The following is a 17,912-nucleotide window of genomic DNA, read 5'->3' on the forward strand; positions in this document are numbered from 1 at the left end:
CCTCCTGCTCTCTGGTGGGGCTTAAGCAAACTTTAGTAGCACTTCTACTAAAATCTTAGCTTACGTGGAACAGGACAGAGTCCTGTTGTGAATCTCACAGCTCCTCCTTTGGCCTTACTGTCACAGTTGGAAGCAAGAATCAAGGAGTGATTTACCATCATAGCTGTAAATGAGACATTCCATGTAGCCAGCAGAATGCGGGTGGTCATTTTGGTCCCCGACATTTACGGTCAGTGTGTTTGTGGAGCTCATTGGTGGGATCCCGCTGTCTGTGATCAGGATGGGCAGGTAGAACACCTTGTGCTCCTCCCTGTCAAAGGTACGCAGCGCAGTGAGCAAGGCGCTTCCGTTGTGGAAGTCCTGCAAGTTGAAGTTAGTCAGACTATCAAAATTACTGAGAAGGTGAAAGGAGAAAGGTGCTCCGTTAGCAGCAGTGTCTCGGTCCTTAGCATACAGCAAAGTAGAGGTCTCGTTCATTTGGATGACCTGTGGAGAAGCTGTGTTTTCCCAGACCACTGGGTTATAATGAGCCTCAAACTCTGGCCCGTTGTCATTTACGTCCTGCAGCGTCACTAAAACAGTGGCACTGCCAGTCAGAGGGGGCTGCCCCATATCAGTGGCAATGACAATGAGCTGGTACTGCATCACTCTCTCATAATCCAGCAGTCCTGCAACCATCACCCACCCATCACTAGCCACAGAGAACTGGCCACCTGGGTCAGACTTGTTTAGCAGCTGGAAAGAAAACCTTCCGTTCAGGCCAGAATCCAAGTCAACAGCGGAAACCTGAACAACTTTGGTGCCAACAGGTGCATCTTCTCCCAACGCAGCCACTTCATAGAACTGGGGGTAGAAGACAGGAGCATGGTCATTGGAGTCCTCCACATAGATCACACAGTGAGCGATGCTGAAAAAATCCATGTCCTCTGCTTTCACAGTCAAATTGAACACCCTCTCATGAGGCTTCTCAAAGTCAATCCGCTTTCGCAGCCGGATAAACCCACTGTTGTTGACTTCATCTGTCTCTATGGAAAACTTGCGGTCATTGTCCCCATCAAGGATGCTGAACGTGACCATGGCATTTTCTCCCTCATCTCTGTCTACAGCAGACACCACTGCAACCTCAGTGTTAATACTCGCATTCTCAGAGACAAAGGCTGTGTAGATCCTTTGCAGGAAGACTGGAGCATGATCATTTACATCAGTCACAAAAATAGTGGCAGTGCCTGTCCCTGTGAGCCCTCCTCCATCTCTGGCCTCAACCACTACTAGGTACTTGTCCTCCTTCTCCCGATCCAGGGACCCAAGCACTGTATAGATGGTGCCACTAACTGAGTCAATTGAGAACAAATTCAGATTAATTTCATTTTGGACATTCTGAATGATGCTGTATGTCAGTACAGCATTTGTACCAGCCTTTGGGTCATCGAGGTCCACTGCCGTCATTTCCATGACAGGAGTGTCTGCCGGAGAATCCTCAGGGATGTGGCCCATGAAACAGCCATCCAGCACACAGAGGAAAAGGGGTGCATTGTCGTTCACATCCCTCACTTCTATGATCACATCTGCAAAGCCAGTCAGTCCCTCTCCGCTCTCATCCGTTGCAAGAACAAGAAAGCGCCATGTTGATCGCTTCTCACGGTCTAACCTTTTATTTGCACTGATCTCGCCTGTGTTCTCATTGATGCTGAATTCGCTACTGGCCCCCTGTCCGTGCAGGGAATAGTTAATGGCATTTTGATCAGCTGCTTGGTCGGGGTCTGTTGCAGAAACCTGGAAGAAGCCACAGCAGGTAAGTGCTTATGTAAAAGACAAGGGGAAATCACTATTCTTTTATTGATGGCAGTTGGTATTGTGCAGACTAAATAAATAGCATGCATTTTAACAGCAAACATCTATTGGTTTGAGTCAATCAGGACAAGTACTCTTTCAATAAACATCATGCACAGCCTAGAGAAACAAAAAGAATACGTTTAGACAGATTAATATATTTTACTTCCCAGTATATTTTGGAAAGAGGAAATAACTGCAGGAAGAACCAAGTGGAAGTAAAAACAGATCTGCTGAGCAAATGTTTCATGTGAAACTCTTTGGAGCTCGAATACAAAGACAGACAGGGGCTGTGTCTCTCTGAGTGAACAGAAGACTGCGAAACCAGGGTGGCCACATATCCAAGCTGATTATCAGCACAGGCCAGAGAGAACTCCCAGCTCCTGATTTGCATCCAGGGATTGTTTGGGAGACTGCTAGTTGGGCCAACCAAGCTAGTCCTCACACCAGGGACTGCTCTAGCAACAAAACAATGAAGATGACTGCACATGCGAAGGTTAGAGGGATGGGGTGCTAGCAAGGGCCCTTAGCCTGTTGCTCTGAGACATGCTGGCTACACTGCAGCACACCTGAAATCTTACAGAGATGAGCCAGGGGCTCCTGAGGTAATAGGAGCCAAGAGGGAAACACAAGTGAAATACGTCAAAAGAATTAAGGGGTGTTCCTCTAAGAAGGTGACATGGCTGACAGCCCAGCTGAAGCAGCACAGGCAACAAATGGGAGGAGCTGGAAGCCACTGTGCTGCTAGAAAGCTACAACCTAGTTGCCATTACTGAAACTTAGTGGGACGAATCCCACAACTGGAGTGAGGCTATGGATGGCTACAAGCTGTTCAGAAGGGACAGGTGAGGAAGGAGGGGCAGAGGCATTGCCCTCTACATCAAGAAATGGATAGAGTGTGAAGAGCTGTCTCTGAAGAATAACCATGAGCCAGTTGAAAGCTCATGGGTAAGAATCAGAGACCGAGGCAACAAAAGGAACCTTGTGGTTGGTGTCAACTATAGGCCGCCCGATCAAGGGGAGCCAACTGAGGAAGCCTTCTCACTGCAGCTACAGGAGGATCACGCTCACAGGCTCTTGTCCTACAGGACTTCAATCACCCTGACATCTGCTGGAAAAGTAGCATCGCAAGCTGTAAGCAATCCAGCAGACTCCTGGAGTGCATTGAGGATAACTTCTTAACACAGGTAATAGACAGCCCTGCCAGAGGGGATGTGATACTGGACCTGATGCTCACCAACGCATGTGAGCTCATCAGTGATGTCAAGATTGGAGGCAGCCTGGGCTGCAGTGATCATGCACTGGTGGAGTTCAGTCTGAGGGATATGGGTCAGGTGAAGAGTAAAGTCAGGACCCTGAATTTTAGGAAAGCTAAATCAGAGCTCTTCAAGGAGTTAGTCAATAGGCCCCCCTGAGAAACTGCCCTCAGGGACAAGGGAGCAGAACAGAGCTGGCAGCTCTTTAAGAATGCTTTCCACAGATCCCAAGAGTTCTTGATCCTCAGGTGTAAGAAATCAGGAAAGGCAGGCAAGAGACCAGCATGGCTGAGTTGAGACCGGCATGGCTGAGTTGAGACCTACTAGTCAAATTAACGGGCAAGAAGGAAATGCACAGGCAGTGGAAGCAGGGACAGGTGTCCTGAGAAGAGTATAGGGGTGCTGCCTGGTTGTGTAGGGATGGGGTGGGGAAGGCCAAGACACAGCTGAAGCTGAACTTGGCAAGGGACGAAAAGAATAATAAGAAGGCCTTCTACAGGCATGTCAGCCAGAAAAGGAAGGTCAAAGAAAGCTTAACCCCCTGATGAGGAAGACTGGCAAACTGGTAACAACAGACGAGGAGAAGGCTGAGGAACTCAACAACTTTTTTGCCTCAGTCTTCACTGGCAACCTCTCTCCCCACACCTCTCGAGTGGATGGACTGCAAGGCAGGGACTGGGGGAGCAAAGTCCCTCCCACTGTAAGAGAAGATCAGGTTTGTGACCACCTGAGGAACCTGAACATACAGAAGTCTATGGGACCTGACAAGATGCATCCCAGAGTCCTGAGGGAACTGGCTGATGTAGTTGCCACTCTCCATGATATCTGAAAATTCATGGCAGTCAGGAGAAGTCCCTGGTGACTGCCAAAAGAGAAACAGTGCATCCATTTTTAAAAAGGGTAGAAATGAGGACCCTGGGAACTACTGACCTGTCAGCCTCACCTCTATGCCTGGGAATATCATGGAACAGATCCTCCTAGAAGTTATGCTAAGGCACATGGGGGACAGGGAGGTGATTTGAGACAGCCAGCATGGCTTCACCAAGCGCAAGTCCTGCCTGACCAACCTAGTGGCCTTCTATGATGGAGTGACTACATCAGTGGACAAGGGAAGAGTTATGGCCGTCGTCTATCTGGACTTATGTAAGGGTCCCCCACAACATCCTTCTCTCTAAATTGGAGAGGTATGGATCTGATGGGTGGACTGTTCAGTGGATAAGGAATTGGTTGGATAGTCACATCCAGAGGGTAGTGGTCAATGGTTCAATGTCCAGATGGAGATCAGTGACAAGTGGTGTCCCTCAAGGGACCAGTACTGTTCAGTATCTTCATCAGTGATATAGACAGTGGGATCAAGTGCACCCACAGCAAGTTTGGTGATGACACCAAGCTGTGTGGTGCAGTTGACATGCCTGAGCGACGGAATGCCATCCAGAGCCATGGACAAGCTCGAGAAGTGGGCCCATGTGAACCTCATGAGGTTCAACAAGGCCAAGTGCAGGGTCCTGCACCTGGGTTGGGGCAACTCCTGGTATCAGGGGATGAACTGATTGAGAGCAGCCCTGCCAAGAACTTGGGAGTACTGGGGGATAAAAAGCTGGACAAGAGCCGACAATGTGTGCTTGCAGCCCAGAAGGTCAACCGTATCCTGGGCTGCATCAAAAGAAGCGTGGCCAGCAGGACAAGGGAGGTGATTCTGCCCCTCTACTCTGCTCTTGTGAGACCCCACCTGGAGTACTACGTCCATCTCTGGGGCCCTCAGCATCTGTTGGAGTGGGTCCAGAGGAGGGCCACAAAAATGATCAGAGGGCTGGAGCACCTCTCCTATGAAGACAGGCTGAGAGAGTTGGGGGTGTTCAGCCTGAAGAAGAGAAGGCTCCGGAGTGACTTGTGTCCTTTCAATACCTAAAGGAAGCTTACAGGAAAGATGGGGACAAACCTTATAGCAGGGCCTGTTGCGATAGAGCAATAGTAATGGCTTTAAACTAAAAGAGGGAAGATTTAGACTAGATATAAGGGAGAAATTTTTTATGATGAGGGTGGTGAAACCCTGGTTGCCCAGAGAGGTGGTAGATGCCCCATCCCTGGAAACATTCAAGGCCAGGTTGAGTGGGACTTTGAGCAACCTGATCTAGTTGCAGATATCCCTGCTCATTGCAGGGGCGTTGGACTAGATGACCTTTAAAGGTCCCTTTCAACCCAAACTATTCCATGATTCTATGATTGAGTTCCAGAGTCAAAGAACAGGCAATGTTTATTTGGTAGAACAAATGTAGCCAAAGAGTCTGTGACTTAAATGCATGAGGTACATGTGCCAACAATGCTATGCTTACATAGTTACTCAAAATATGCTATCTCTGCTTTGTTAAGGAAAGCCATCACATTTTTCAACTTTTAGAATCATAGCATCATTTAGGTTGGAGAAGACCTTTAAGATCATCGATATGCTGGTCAAGGGAGCAAGTCTGTCATGCAAATTCAACCAGGCTTTCTTTATTCTCTTCTTTACAGAATATTGCTAGCTAATTCCTAATACCAGGGCTCACCACCCTAAAGAAAACAAAATCGTTTTGGATTTGTGTGGATGGATGGCATTGAGCTGAACAAAAAATCAGTTTTTTCCCTGCTTTGTACAAACTGCTTTACCTTTAGGACAAGTACAGGCAGATCTGTGAGCTCCTCCAAGACACTGCCCTGGTATTCATTCTGAGTGAAGACTGGTGCTTCATCATTCCTATTGACAACATTGATGATGATAAGAGTGTGGTTTTCCCATTTTCCATCAGAAGCTACAAGCCGGAGCTCATAACGTTGTTCTTCTTCATAATCCAGAGGCTGAGCAATGAAGACAGTTCCAACCTCAGGTTCCACATCAAAAACTCCTTTCACATTTCCTGATGTGATCTGATACCTTAGTTTGGCATTTGCGCCTACAAGAGAAAGCAAATGACCACTGCCTGTCCACTCTCTGAATGCTCAATCCAGCTGTACACAGTGGACCTGTATCCAAGAGAAACCTTATTTGTCCAGACTGTAACAGCATGTGTGGGAGATAAAACATAGACACAGCCACAAACACAATGATCCATGTATGTAATTTGAAGGGTTTGTGTATGGCAGATTGGGGGTTAGGTCTACATTTATATTTACAAATATAATTTGTACTCACAGACAAGCACCTCTTTATTCATAATGAAGGAACAGTGTGCCTCTAATTTATTGTGCATTCATTTACCACTAATAAAAAAGTAGCATACTACTGAAATACTAGAAGCTATTTTTGCTCAATGTTTCCTAAGCCTCCCATTTCAAATGCCAATATTCTTGAACTTTTTTTTTTTAACCACTGGATGGTGCTAAAAGGTAACAGTCGTCCTCTATTTTGAGCAAGAATTCATCTCAGAACATCGCACCCGTACAATAGAGTTGTTTGATTGCTGCAAAACGTTTAGGAACAAAAAACCCCACAACACCGTTTGGTGTCATTTCCCAAATTAAACAGGCGAACTGCTAGGAGCAGAAAGAACTTTCAGTATTTTAAGTTGCGAGTCAACTGTGGATGAGAAGGCTAGAGCAACGTGGATGGCAAGAGAGTGAAAAGGTTGTGCTCAACATTAGTGCTTGGAAGAGCTTGGCTCCCTTTGCAGCATGAGTTTGAGCATCACTTGCTAGTCGCTTTTGCTAAATTCTCTCGAGTGCAGCAGCTGGTTTTAAATGGCCTCTTTACTTCTCCATCATGGGGACTAAGAGGCACAGGCGTTACAGCACTGCCACTGAAAGGAATGGTCAGCTCTCGCCTGCTCCCAGCAACACGTTCCTCTGGTGCTCATTTGGGCTCTGTCACCAACACAACAGCTTGCCTTCTTTTTTTTTTTCAATGGGTTCATTTTTCTCCAGCAAGTTGAGCTGGACCAGCTCAGGAAAGGAGCAAAAAAAGCCTCAGCAGAAGCAAAACCAGGAACTGACTGGTGGTGCATGCTGTTGGACTGGCTCAGTCCATCTGGTCTCACCACACTGTAGGAGCAGTTTCATATCATCAGAGCTGATATAAGTGCGAGCCCAAAAAGGAGGTCTGGCTTTCCCTTTTCTCCTGCCTTATTCCTGCTTTCTCCCTGCCTTTGTTTCTGGCCATGTCATCCCACATTTTCCACTGTTTGTCAGATTCTTCCACAAGCATATTCAACCCACTAACTCACCAAAAAGCACACAGGTTTGGTTTTCTTGCAATAGCATTAAGTAAAACTGATTCCCAGGGAGATCTGGAAAGCACAGGAGTCAGCAAAATGCAAGCACATGCTCAAGAGTGAGTGAGTTTTTATGTTACCACTTGCAAAGTTACAGCAGGGTTGTGACTCCAGGTGATTTCATTCTGCCCCAAAAAGATTGTCAGCTAGCTTAACCTTTGCACTGCAAACCTGAGCACTTAATAAAAGAAAACGCTCCTGTGTTCCCAGAACTTCTCTCCTCACTTTTACAAATGCTTTAAATGCTTAATTATCTCCTGAATGTAGAGATTTATTTGCCCATGACGGAAGTAGCCCTACACACAACACACAGTAATACTAAGAGAACTTAGCAAGACACGCAGGGTCCACTTACCCTCATCTTCATCATCTGCTGTTGCTGTCACAACAGGACTTCCAACATCCCTGTCCTCATCTATGCTGACCTCATACACTGACCGAGGAAATGCTGGCGCGTTGTCATTCACATCACTGACAAAAATCCTTACGTAGGCTGTGTCTAAGACGGAGATGCAAGAGGAACACACAGACTAGAAATGGCAGAGGTGGAATACCTTGTCGTATTCCAGACAGCTCACATACCCACCAAGGCTAGAAAAGTTAAGGAACCCAATCTCTGATATCATTTATCCAATTCTTACTAGTTTTACCTGTGTTGGGCTGCCCATGCACACCAGGTCTAGCAGATTCTGAAGAGTCCTGAGACTGAACTTCAATCAAGTAAGAGGCTCTTTTCTCTCTGTCAAAAGATGCACGGGTGGAAATAATTCCAGTCTCAGGCTCAATGGTGAAGAACTGGTAGTCCTCACTAGCATCTTTCAATATTAAGTAGTGAACCTAAAAAGGAAATAGTCTGCATTTTCCACTTTCATTTGTATGTCCAAGTGCTGTGACCTCCCCCCTTCCCCAGTAGCCTCTTGGGTCTGTCTGCAAAGTAGCAACACTCTGAGAAAAGATAGCTCATCTGGATATAATTTTTCTAAGTCTTTTGCCCATTTTGATATAAAAAACCAGAATTCTCAAACAGAACATATGTACCAGTGATATCCAGACCCATCAAGCCCAGTATCTAATGTCCAACAGTGGCCAGCAGAAGCAGTTAAGAAAGATCATGAATAACAGAAGGACAGAGAATGTATGGAACAACATCTTCCCTGGTGTCTCCCCAGCTTCTAGCAACCCACTGTGCTTTTGATAGCAAAAAAAAAAAGGGGCTAACTGAGAGTTTGGGTTCCATTCAACAGGACTGAACAAATGAAAACTTCCACCAATGAAAGCTATCCACATTTTTCCCTTTAACAAAGGTTTGGCTTCCTCTGAAAAAAACATTTCCACCCTCAACCCCAAGTCATGCCCAGAGCATCACCAGGCAGCTTTACCACATACGTTGCTCTTTAGAAGTTGCAAAATGACAGTTACACAACAGCAGATCTCTACTAGCCAGAGTTCCCTCCCAGAAGAGCTAGTAGGATTTTTGGAAAAGGTTCAGGAAAATGCACAGAAAATGAGCACTTGCCTTGATAACACTGCTTTTTCCTAGGGTTGGGTCATTATGACAATGACAGTCAAATGTTTGTTTGACCAACCATTTGACCAATGATGGTGATATTAAATTTATTTAATTGACCATCTTTAAATACGTGTTTAACTGCTCATAATCACTGATGGTCAATTAAATAATGAGCTGAAGAAGCAAGAGTTTGGAAACATGTTCTGCAGCCACCTCCACTTACCCTGTCACGGGAGCAACCCTAAGAATCATGCAGCAGTGCTTTTTCATGGTTGCTGGATCAGGACGAGCTGCTATGATGAAGACTGCGAACAGCATCTTCTCTGCCTCCATCCCATTTTATGCACATCAGGCATATGCTAGACAAATGCTTGACAAGTGCTGTAAGAAGTGTTTGTGGCTCATCACCCTGTCATCTGCTGTCTGCACACTCCCACTGATTACAATACTAAAACTTGCCTATTGGGAGGAAAAGAATTGAATTTAAGGTCAAACCTCTCCATGCAGGCCAGAATCCAAGTCCGTAGCTAACACTTGAACCACAGATGTGCCAACAACAGCTCCTTCTGGCACAGACACCTCGTAGTTAGAAGACACGAAGAATGGAACATTATCATTGACATCTGTAAAAGGAGGTGATGGGGATCACAGTAAGAAAATGTTTGAAGACTTTTTGTTGCTGTATTTTTTTCCACAGTCGTAATTTTGCTTGGAGAAAAAACTTGCATTGCTCATAGTAAGAAGCAATCCTGGTTTGGGTCTTCCCATTTTCATGGCCACTGTCAGGAGGCATTTTATAGACATCGAGCAGTTTCTGGGAGACAGTGGCCCAATCTCAGCTAAGATACTAGCTAATGATTTTACCAGTGATCTTCTTATAGTAAGTCCATGAATGCCAGGACCAGGAGGCCTTTCATCCACAGTCTGTAAAGACCTGGTTATCTATAGCAGTAGTTAATTTCAGCATTTTATTAAGGGCTGATTAACATATAACAGAAATTAAAATTGCAAAGTCTACAGAGTTGACAAAGAATGTGTACAAAACAGTCTTTTCTGGCCTTATGCAGGGCAGTATAGCCAGAGTTATGTTACGCTGTAGGAACTGATGATTATTTAGGGTGCAGTTGCACATTAGCCTCCCCTCATCTAACTACTGGCAAATGTCCAAAGGAAGCATGCTGATCTTCCCACTCTTGTCATCCTGCTGGAAGCCATGAGATCCCCCTTCCCACGAGCGGGAACACGTGGCCCCGTGTCGACAGGGCTCACCGTGTTGTTCTGAGAGAGACTGACTTTCTGGAGAGAAAAGGGTGAGCTGAGATCTGACATGCTCTGCAGCCGTGTAATTGCCAGATCCAATGCAAGGGACATGGTGGGATTGTGCAGGTGAAGGCAGGGAAGGGCTGCCCCGGCAGCGGCCGTCTGCGGTCAGATCAGATTAGGCACAAGGCAAAGCCATGCTGAGCCCCTATCGAGCTTGCTTGTCTCCCTTGCCTGACCCGTGTAGAGACCTAAACTGGAAAAAATAAGTCCTGTGTTTTGAAGGGCCAGTTTCTGACACGTTTTCTCCCTAAAACTGCTGTGTAGGACCAGATGAGCACAAGGGACAGGCAGGAGAACTATGGCAGCGCCGACGCGGATCCATTTAAACTGCTCTGGAATCACGTCCTCCTGCTCAGCCCACGACAAATCAGTCCGGTGTTCCTCTTTGTCTGTGAGACAACTAAATTCAGAAATGCTGCATAATCACCTACATCTTTCTGCACTTTTCACAGTTTAACAACCGCATTTTAAGAAAATAATTTTCCTGTGTCGTGGCACAGTGCCAAAACAGAGGAGGTGTAATGACAGTTCCTCGGATCCATCTGTCTTTATGAAGAGCAGACAAAATTCTTAATATCTTACTCTGCAAACCCTTAAGCACACATTTAGTTTTACTACTGTCACATGACTCCATTGATTCTGACACACAACTATTTGCAGAACCAATGTCTTAAATTACTTCCTTTTTTAAGCTGTCATTGTGGGCTCCCACAAATCCCAATTTTCTTTCTCTCTTATATGCATAATCATCTGGGAAAACTTCTTTTCTAACTGGTTTCTTTTTTCAGATTTTATAGAAGAGAATATGTCTTGTTAGAGATAAGTTACAGCAAATTCACTGAGCAAGGTAAAGAAAGTAAGATGCTATAAAAGATTTCCTTTTCAGTGTGCTTGTGCATAAATAAAGGACAATTCTGCATATGAAACTTGCTGGTGGATATTTCTCTCTTAAAAGTGTTTAACTTGCTTTTTTCTCCCACTAATACATACACATGTGTGCAAACCTTTTTTTTGTATGAAATACTAAGTTACTGAAAAAGGATTTTCGCTTGTGAGCAAAATGAAGTTTCTGCCAAATTCTGATACCAATAACCGCACTACAGGAAAAATCTTTTGGGACTTGGTCCATAATCTACAATGCAGCTCAGACCCCACCTTGAAGCACTCTTGCTCTACAAACCTGCAGGGTTTTTGCATTGGTGGACTGTGGAGACAGGACGATGCTGTGCTAAAGTCAAGCAGGGAAGCTGGGTTCCCATTCAAATTACCATTTAGGTCTCTCATTTCCATGGTGGTGAGCGAGACAAATGCTTTTGCCAGAGACTTCACTTATTCATATTTTCATCTAAATGTCTACATAGCAAAAGTGACTCCACTAATGCTTCAAAAAGCAGAGCTAAAATCAGATTTATAATTTTATGTGGATCCACAGGAGCAGAGCCTTACAAAAAGATCCTGCTATAAGGAGGGTTGGATCAAATTTTTGGAAATTGCACCTATTGTAAGGACCCTTGCATTTTCATTTCTGGAGTTTTAATCTCAGCGTTCAACAGAAAATTCTGAATATAACAAAAAACCCTAAAGAGACACCAAACACAAATCCAACCTATCTCGGCTGTTTCTCTTTTTATAGCACAGAATATTTCCAGTAATACTCATCTCCTTTTAACAGCTTGAGGACATTAACTAGATTTCTCCTCCTATCTAAAGAAATTCTTTCCAATTACATTTATAAAAGCAGGCACGAGTGTTGTGTAAACATTCAGACATCCCATTTTTGCCCTATCACATTTCTACATTTAATAATTGTACTCAGAAATTGTCTCAAATAGACCTTTTTAATGACTGCACAACTCCTTTTACAGCATAGAAACATACAAAGCGTTCTTAGGTCGTCTGGCATTTCACGGATGTTACCTTAATTCATGGTGTTATACTAAAAATAACGAGAATGTTGTTCTGAATGGGCTGTTCTAATAGCAGCAAAGCTTACCTGTTACATTCACACAAACAGTGGTAAAGGAAGCTAAAGGAGTCATTGCTACATTTTGTGCCCGGACTGTCAAGGTGAAAAACTTAGTTGTCTCAAAGTCAAGTGGTTCAGCGACTAGAAGAGAAGCAGATCCATCAGCTCTGTTTGGCTTCAGATAGAAACGAACTGGCATGTTAGTCTCTGGAACTTGACCCTCCTCCAGATTATACATAACCCTGGGATCACCAAGAGGGGATGTGGCTTTCATGGTCTGGAGAAGAAAAGAGCCACCACATATGTTCATGAAGCATGGGCTTGCAAGCGTTAAATGTTCAGTTTGATGGCAGGAACATACAGGCATGTATGTTCTCCAAGAACTTACATGCCTGTATGACTTGGATAACAGACAAAACAGAAACAGTTTACAGAGCTGAGTTTCATTTTACAACATTTAAGTTTGATGTAGGTCTTTAATCAATAGTAAATTTACCTGCCTGTAAATGTGCCAAGCAAGAACTGCATCACTTGCTAAAGGAAATGCCTCCTCTCCCCTCCTTCCAAAAAAAAAGCAATCCAAAAGGAGACCGTTTCTCCACTGAGCTGTACATTTTACCAGGCAAGGTGCAGAGAAAACCTAAATTGTTTGCAAGTGTTTGGATACTACATGCAGGAGGAGGAAGACAGGAATTATCTGGCAATTTACGGAAGAGACTATCCTTAAAGAATAAGTCTGTAGAGGTTAAAAAGGAATTGGTTTGGGTTAGAAGTCCCCAAAGCAAACAACAGCCATTCCGTGCTGTAGTGCTAAACTGATAAAAGCATTAGGAAAGATGCAGGCAGGCAGCACGGTCCGCTGAGGACGGAGGAGTTAGGAGCTGGCCCTTGGTGGGAACGCTCAAGGCAGGGCATGGGTCTCCCTTCTTGTTCAAAGCCAGTGCCGGCAGGAGCACACCCTGAGGGCTGTTGGTGTGAGAATTCACTGGGAAAACTGCTGCCAGCTGGAACACTGGCTATTCCGCAATGGGTACTGCTGACAAACACTAACGGGGTACGGAGCTGTGGGGGTTGGTAAGGAAACAGCACAGCGCAGTCAGGTTGCAGGGTGGGCGTCCATGCACTCTGAACAGGGAGACAGAGCACAACCAAGGAAGATGTTGAAATGAAAAGAAGAGGGAGGGAAGTAATTGCACTTTTAACATACCACTATCTTGGTGTCACGAATGGTGTTTTCGGGGATGGTTACCCAGTATCTGCTCTGCTCCCACCGGGGCGGCTGGCTGAGTGTGTTAGTGACAGTGACCGTCAGCTCCACAGTGCTGCTTCTGTTCCCTCCATCTGTCGCTACAACATAGCGACTAACGCGCGCTGTCTGTGAAACAAAGAAGATCGAGGATATTTGCAAACCATCATGTACAAATCAAAAGACTGCAATTCACCCTTTGTGACAGATTCGAGGGGTCAGAGGTTGCGCTGTTCCCAGCTGAGTCGCCTTACCGGGGAGAGCAGGCGGTTCACGTACACCCAGCCCGTGCTGGGATTGATCTGGAAGTATTCCAGTTGGTGCTCCAGCATTGAGTATGTGATGGCAGCATTCACTCCTTGGTCGTTGTCATGAGCTGCAACACGGAGGAAACTGGTCCCCACTGGAGTGTCTTCACTGAGGAAGTCTTTGAAAAGACAAAGGTGTTGAGCAACCTAATCTAGTGGGAGGTGTCCCTGCCCATGGCAAGGGGCTTAGAACTAGATCTTTAAGGTCCCTTCAAACTCTAACCATTCCATGATTCTATGATTCTTAGCAGGTCTTGCTCTGATTTACCAGGCTGTGTGTAATAGAAATACTCGCAGAAAACCTCATAGTCACCTTCATGGGAGATTAAATGTTTCTGTAATGAGGCAGGTTATAAAGTATTGTCACTACCAGAGTGGTGTCACTACCTCTTTCAGCTTCCCCTTCTCTTTCCCCCGACACACTGGGTTGTGAAGCAAGCTGCTAACGAAGCAGGTTTACCAACTACGTCTCTGCCAGCACTTGTGCCTCTCTGCGGCGGCACCGGCAAACCCCACAGCCACCCGCACGCCCGCTGCTTCAGATCCCAGCCCAGGCTGCTGGGCTCAGCTGCTGATAAAAGCGGGCTGGCATCAAAAGCGGTTTCGGGTGAATTGAATTCATCCTGAATGTAAGTGGCGGCAGCGGCATGGCCAGCGGGAGGCAGCAGGTAATCACAAAGCATGAAGATGCAGGTCATAGCGAGGATCCCCTGCAACAGCCCAGTTTTTTTGGAGAAGCAATGAGCATTTGATACATGCCCCTTTCCTTAGGTCTCACTCCCTGTTCCCAGCAATCCACCTGAGACAGAGCCTGTGCCTCTGTGTCCACAGCCCTACGTGGACCAGTCCTTCTTTAAACCTGCTTTTATAAACATCATCTAAAAATCTGGTGGCAAAGAGTTGCACAGTTGAAGTACCCATTGCACAGAAAAGTAATTCATTTTGTCTTCCTAAAGCCTGATTCCTGGCCAGGACACCAACAAAATTATGGGAAATCGTGAGCAGTCATTTCCTACTCCCGTCCTCTCTGCAAGTCACAATTTCATATAAAGCTATCGCATCCCTGCCGGCTGCCTCTCTTCCACACCCCAGTCTTTAGATTGCTCTAATCTGACTTTTGTCCTGCTCTTCCCTCCATCCTCAGCCATCCAGCCCCAATTCCTCCTCCAAGTAGCCACGGGTGCATGCCCGAGGGTTTTTCTGAGCCATTTCCATGCCCTAAGGCTCCATCAGCTCAGTGTATTGAAACAGCCCTGGCAGCGGGAGGGCTGTCCCAGTTAGGTTTAGACGACCCACTCAGTCCAGTTAATCACTTCTTGTTCAGAAACCGTTTCATATCTTTGAACTCCTTGGTATGAGCCTCCTTTAGCATTTTTGAGGTGGGACAATCAGATTTGCACACTATTTATAAAGTGGAGCGGTCATGTTTTCTGTTTTGGTTTTCTTCCTTAATATCTACAGTCTGCGGCCACAGGGCAGTAAACCTTAAACCACCGCCACTGCTTGCTTCACGAACACAAATTTGAGCTTTAATTAGTTTCCCTGGTCCCCCAGGACATTTAATTGGCCTAGGATTCATGTCCCTGGTACATCAGTAACAGCCAAAGCTGCTCTCAGAAGAGATTTACTGGCACTAAAATAGATTAATGAAAATGGAATTTATTGCTAAGAAGCACTGTAAAATATCCTTTTTTTGTGTGCTTCAATTTATGCCTTTATAGTCAAATCCTGTTAAATCGTATTGTAAGAAAAAATACAAAATTACTTGGAAGGGCTGTGCTCTCTCATTTCATGTACTTCTGCTTGCTGCTGGCATAACTCTGACACTTCCTATACCATCCCTACTGCATAGAGTTAAGCATTTCTTTCGTGTCTGTTTTGCAGACAGATGATAAGATGCATGGTTTAAATCAGGGATTTGACCAACATCCTAGTGCAGAGGAATAAAGAACCAGCAGTTTCCAGGAATAATAGAAACCTATGACTAATGGCATTTGATCTTGTTAGAGAAGAAGCTATTTTTAATTCTATGACGTGCAAACATTGATTACTTATGTATAGATGCTGGAAAAGTGCTATGCATAAAGTGACCTCATTATCTGCCATTTTCCCATCCCAAAGGACTGCTTTTGCTACAGGACCTATGCTGGTTTCTCTCTGTTCATGAAAAAGAAAAGAAAATCTGCCCATTCCTCTCAAGTGCCGAAGTCACCATAATTACCAAATGTGACCTCTCAGCTTCACTAGTTTTGAAAAAAATAATGCCGGGCAGTTTCACCTGAAGGACATGTTTGAAGGTAGAGTAGACAGGTTCATATTTGCACAAACATTACCTTTACCTCAAGGACTTCTTTGCTCTGTCCAAAAATATTTCTCTCTAGTGAGATCACTCCCACCTGACTCCTCAGCGCTGCTTTGGCCAGGTTTGCAGAAACCACTGGTAGGAATGCAGAAATGGCTATTCCCATTCTGCACATTTTAACTGATTTGGTACTTGGAGTTAGTCGCTGTAAGATACTCTAAAAGGTGCAACACAAGTTTCTTTCTGTCCTTGTGCATAACTATGAAGTGTAGCTGTATATTTAGGCTATTTCCCGGCAGGTCATTTCTCCTTGTTAAAATCCTGCCATATAAGCATCGAACCTCTTTTTGAATCCTGCTAAAATGCTGGCCTCTGTGATGCTAAAGATGACTTATTTATGAGCCATCTTCATTTTAATAAGTCATTGGTCATTGCTTGACATTTCCACAGAACTGGCAGAACATCTCCAAAATGGAGTTGTTGTCACATGCGTCATCCACCATTTTTTGCCATTCTTGCTGAGGCAATCACACAAGGAAGCGCCTGTCCTAGTCGAACAACAAGGGAGTACGCTCATCGCTTGTGGGTGACACAAGTGTAGTGGGTCCGAGTGTACTTAAGCACAGGATTCCACTGCAGAAGCATCAAGTAAAATCAAATGAAAGACTGACGAAAAGCTCGTCATGTGGAGATGAAAAAGGGAAAGGCACCAGGGGGCACAGGAGGCATCGGGGCTCACAGCCAGTCGCAGGCTAGAAGCCAAGGATTTCGGGCTGTCTGACAAGAGATAAATACCACTCCAGCCTATTCGAACAGAGGTGCTGTGGCATAGAGACACAGATGACAGTTGCTCTTCTAGTCAGGGCTGATGACTTCTCAGCTAGGATGTCATGTTGTGTTTTGGGACATTAAATAAAAATTCAGTGTGCAGAAAAAAGAGGCAAGGAAAAGCTGCAAAGGGAAGAGATCAGATCTGCCTGTTCTGTGTCAGATCAATGATTTTAAGAGTATGACAATGAATAAAGAGGACAGTGATCAATTCTGCATATTTCCACTGACCAGGTTAAGCAGTAACTGGCTTAGTTGGCAGCAAAGGAAGACTGGTCACCTTAAAAAATAGACCACTGTTATAAGGAACTACTAAGCAGGTTCATGTTGAGGTACTGGGACAGGTAGTTAAGAAACACTCACACTGATAGCGACTGTTCTCGAACTTGGGATCGTTGTCATTGACGTCAGCAATAAGGACGGTGACCTGACACACGCCGATCAGCGGTTCCTGTCCCTGGTCAGTAGCAGTAACAGACAGCGTATACTCCCTCTGCTTCTCCCGGTCAAAACTCTGCGTGGTTGTGATGACTCCTGGGAACACAGACACCTCCTGTTCTGCATGTCACAGCCTCGGGACTAAATTTGCAGAAAGGGACCAGTACATCTCCCGCACAGGAGGAAGCTCTGATTGCACGTAGCACAACCATTAAGTTTAATCCACACCAACCCTGAAATACGTGTCTTGGACAAGACCAACTCCAATTCCCCTGTCTTTCATCTCTTCACATGCCACATACTGACAGGGGTCTACAGCTTTCTCTCCTGCTCCCCTGATAACGAGCTTCTGTCTGAGTACCTTCTTATCTTACCCCTCATGGAGCACAGAAGGACTTTCTCCTTCTCATTGAGAGGCCTCTTTTAGGTTTACTCCAGTGATAGTCCAAGTAACTGAATATTTCCAAGACAGCTCATTATTACTCTGGGGAAAAATCACACCACAGAAGGCACAAGTGATGTGACCAAAGTCATCTCTACTATGGGAGCTGGAGGCAGCTTCATTGAACAGATTAAAATAGGGTAGAATCACATAGCTCAGTTAATAAATCGAAAAATTTTCTCCCAGTATTCAGCTTTTCCTCTCTACTGACCAAGTCTC

At 45.2% G+C, this 17,912-nt stretch overlaps 1 protein-coding gene across 1 annotated transcript in view; it reads right to left on the minus strand.

Annotated features, from left to right (window-relative positions):
* The window catches only part of LOC104292529 (neural-cadherin-like), a 46,531-nt gene that overhangs the window by 17,846 nt on the left and 10,773 nt on the right, over positions 1–17,912 (minus strand). The window contains exons 10-18 of the mRNA XM_009891932.1: positions 17,177–17,347; positions 13,630–13,802; positions 13,337–13,504; positions 12,157–12,406; positions 9,336–9,463; positions 7,981–8,167; positions 7,686–7,829; positions 5,733–6,016; positions 156–1,773 (exon numbers count right to left, since the gene is read on the minus strand). Coding sequence (XP_009890234.1) covers positions 156–1,773; positions 5,733–6,016; positions 7,686–7,829; positions 7,981–8,167; positions 9,336–9,463; positions 12,157–12,406; positions 13,337–13,504; positions 13,630–13,802; positions 17,177–17,347 — 3,123 coding nt within the window. The remainder of the gene's footprint in view (positions 1–155; positions 1,774–5,732; positions 6,017–7,685; positions 7,830–7,980; positions 8,168–9,335; positions 9,464–12,156; positions 12,407–13,336; positions 13,505–13,629; positions 13,803–17,176; positions 17,348–17,912) is intronic.

Source organism: Charadrius vociferus, unplaced genomic scaffold, assembly GCF_000708025.1.
Source record: "Charadrius vociferus isolate BGI_N301 unplaced genomic scaffold, ASM70802v2 scaffold15, whole genome shotgun sequence".
NCBI lineage: Eukaryota > Metazoa > Chordata > Aves > Charadriiformes > Charadriidae > Charadrius > Charadrius vociferus.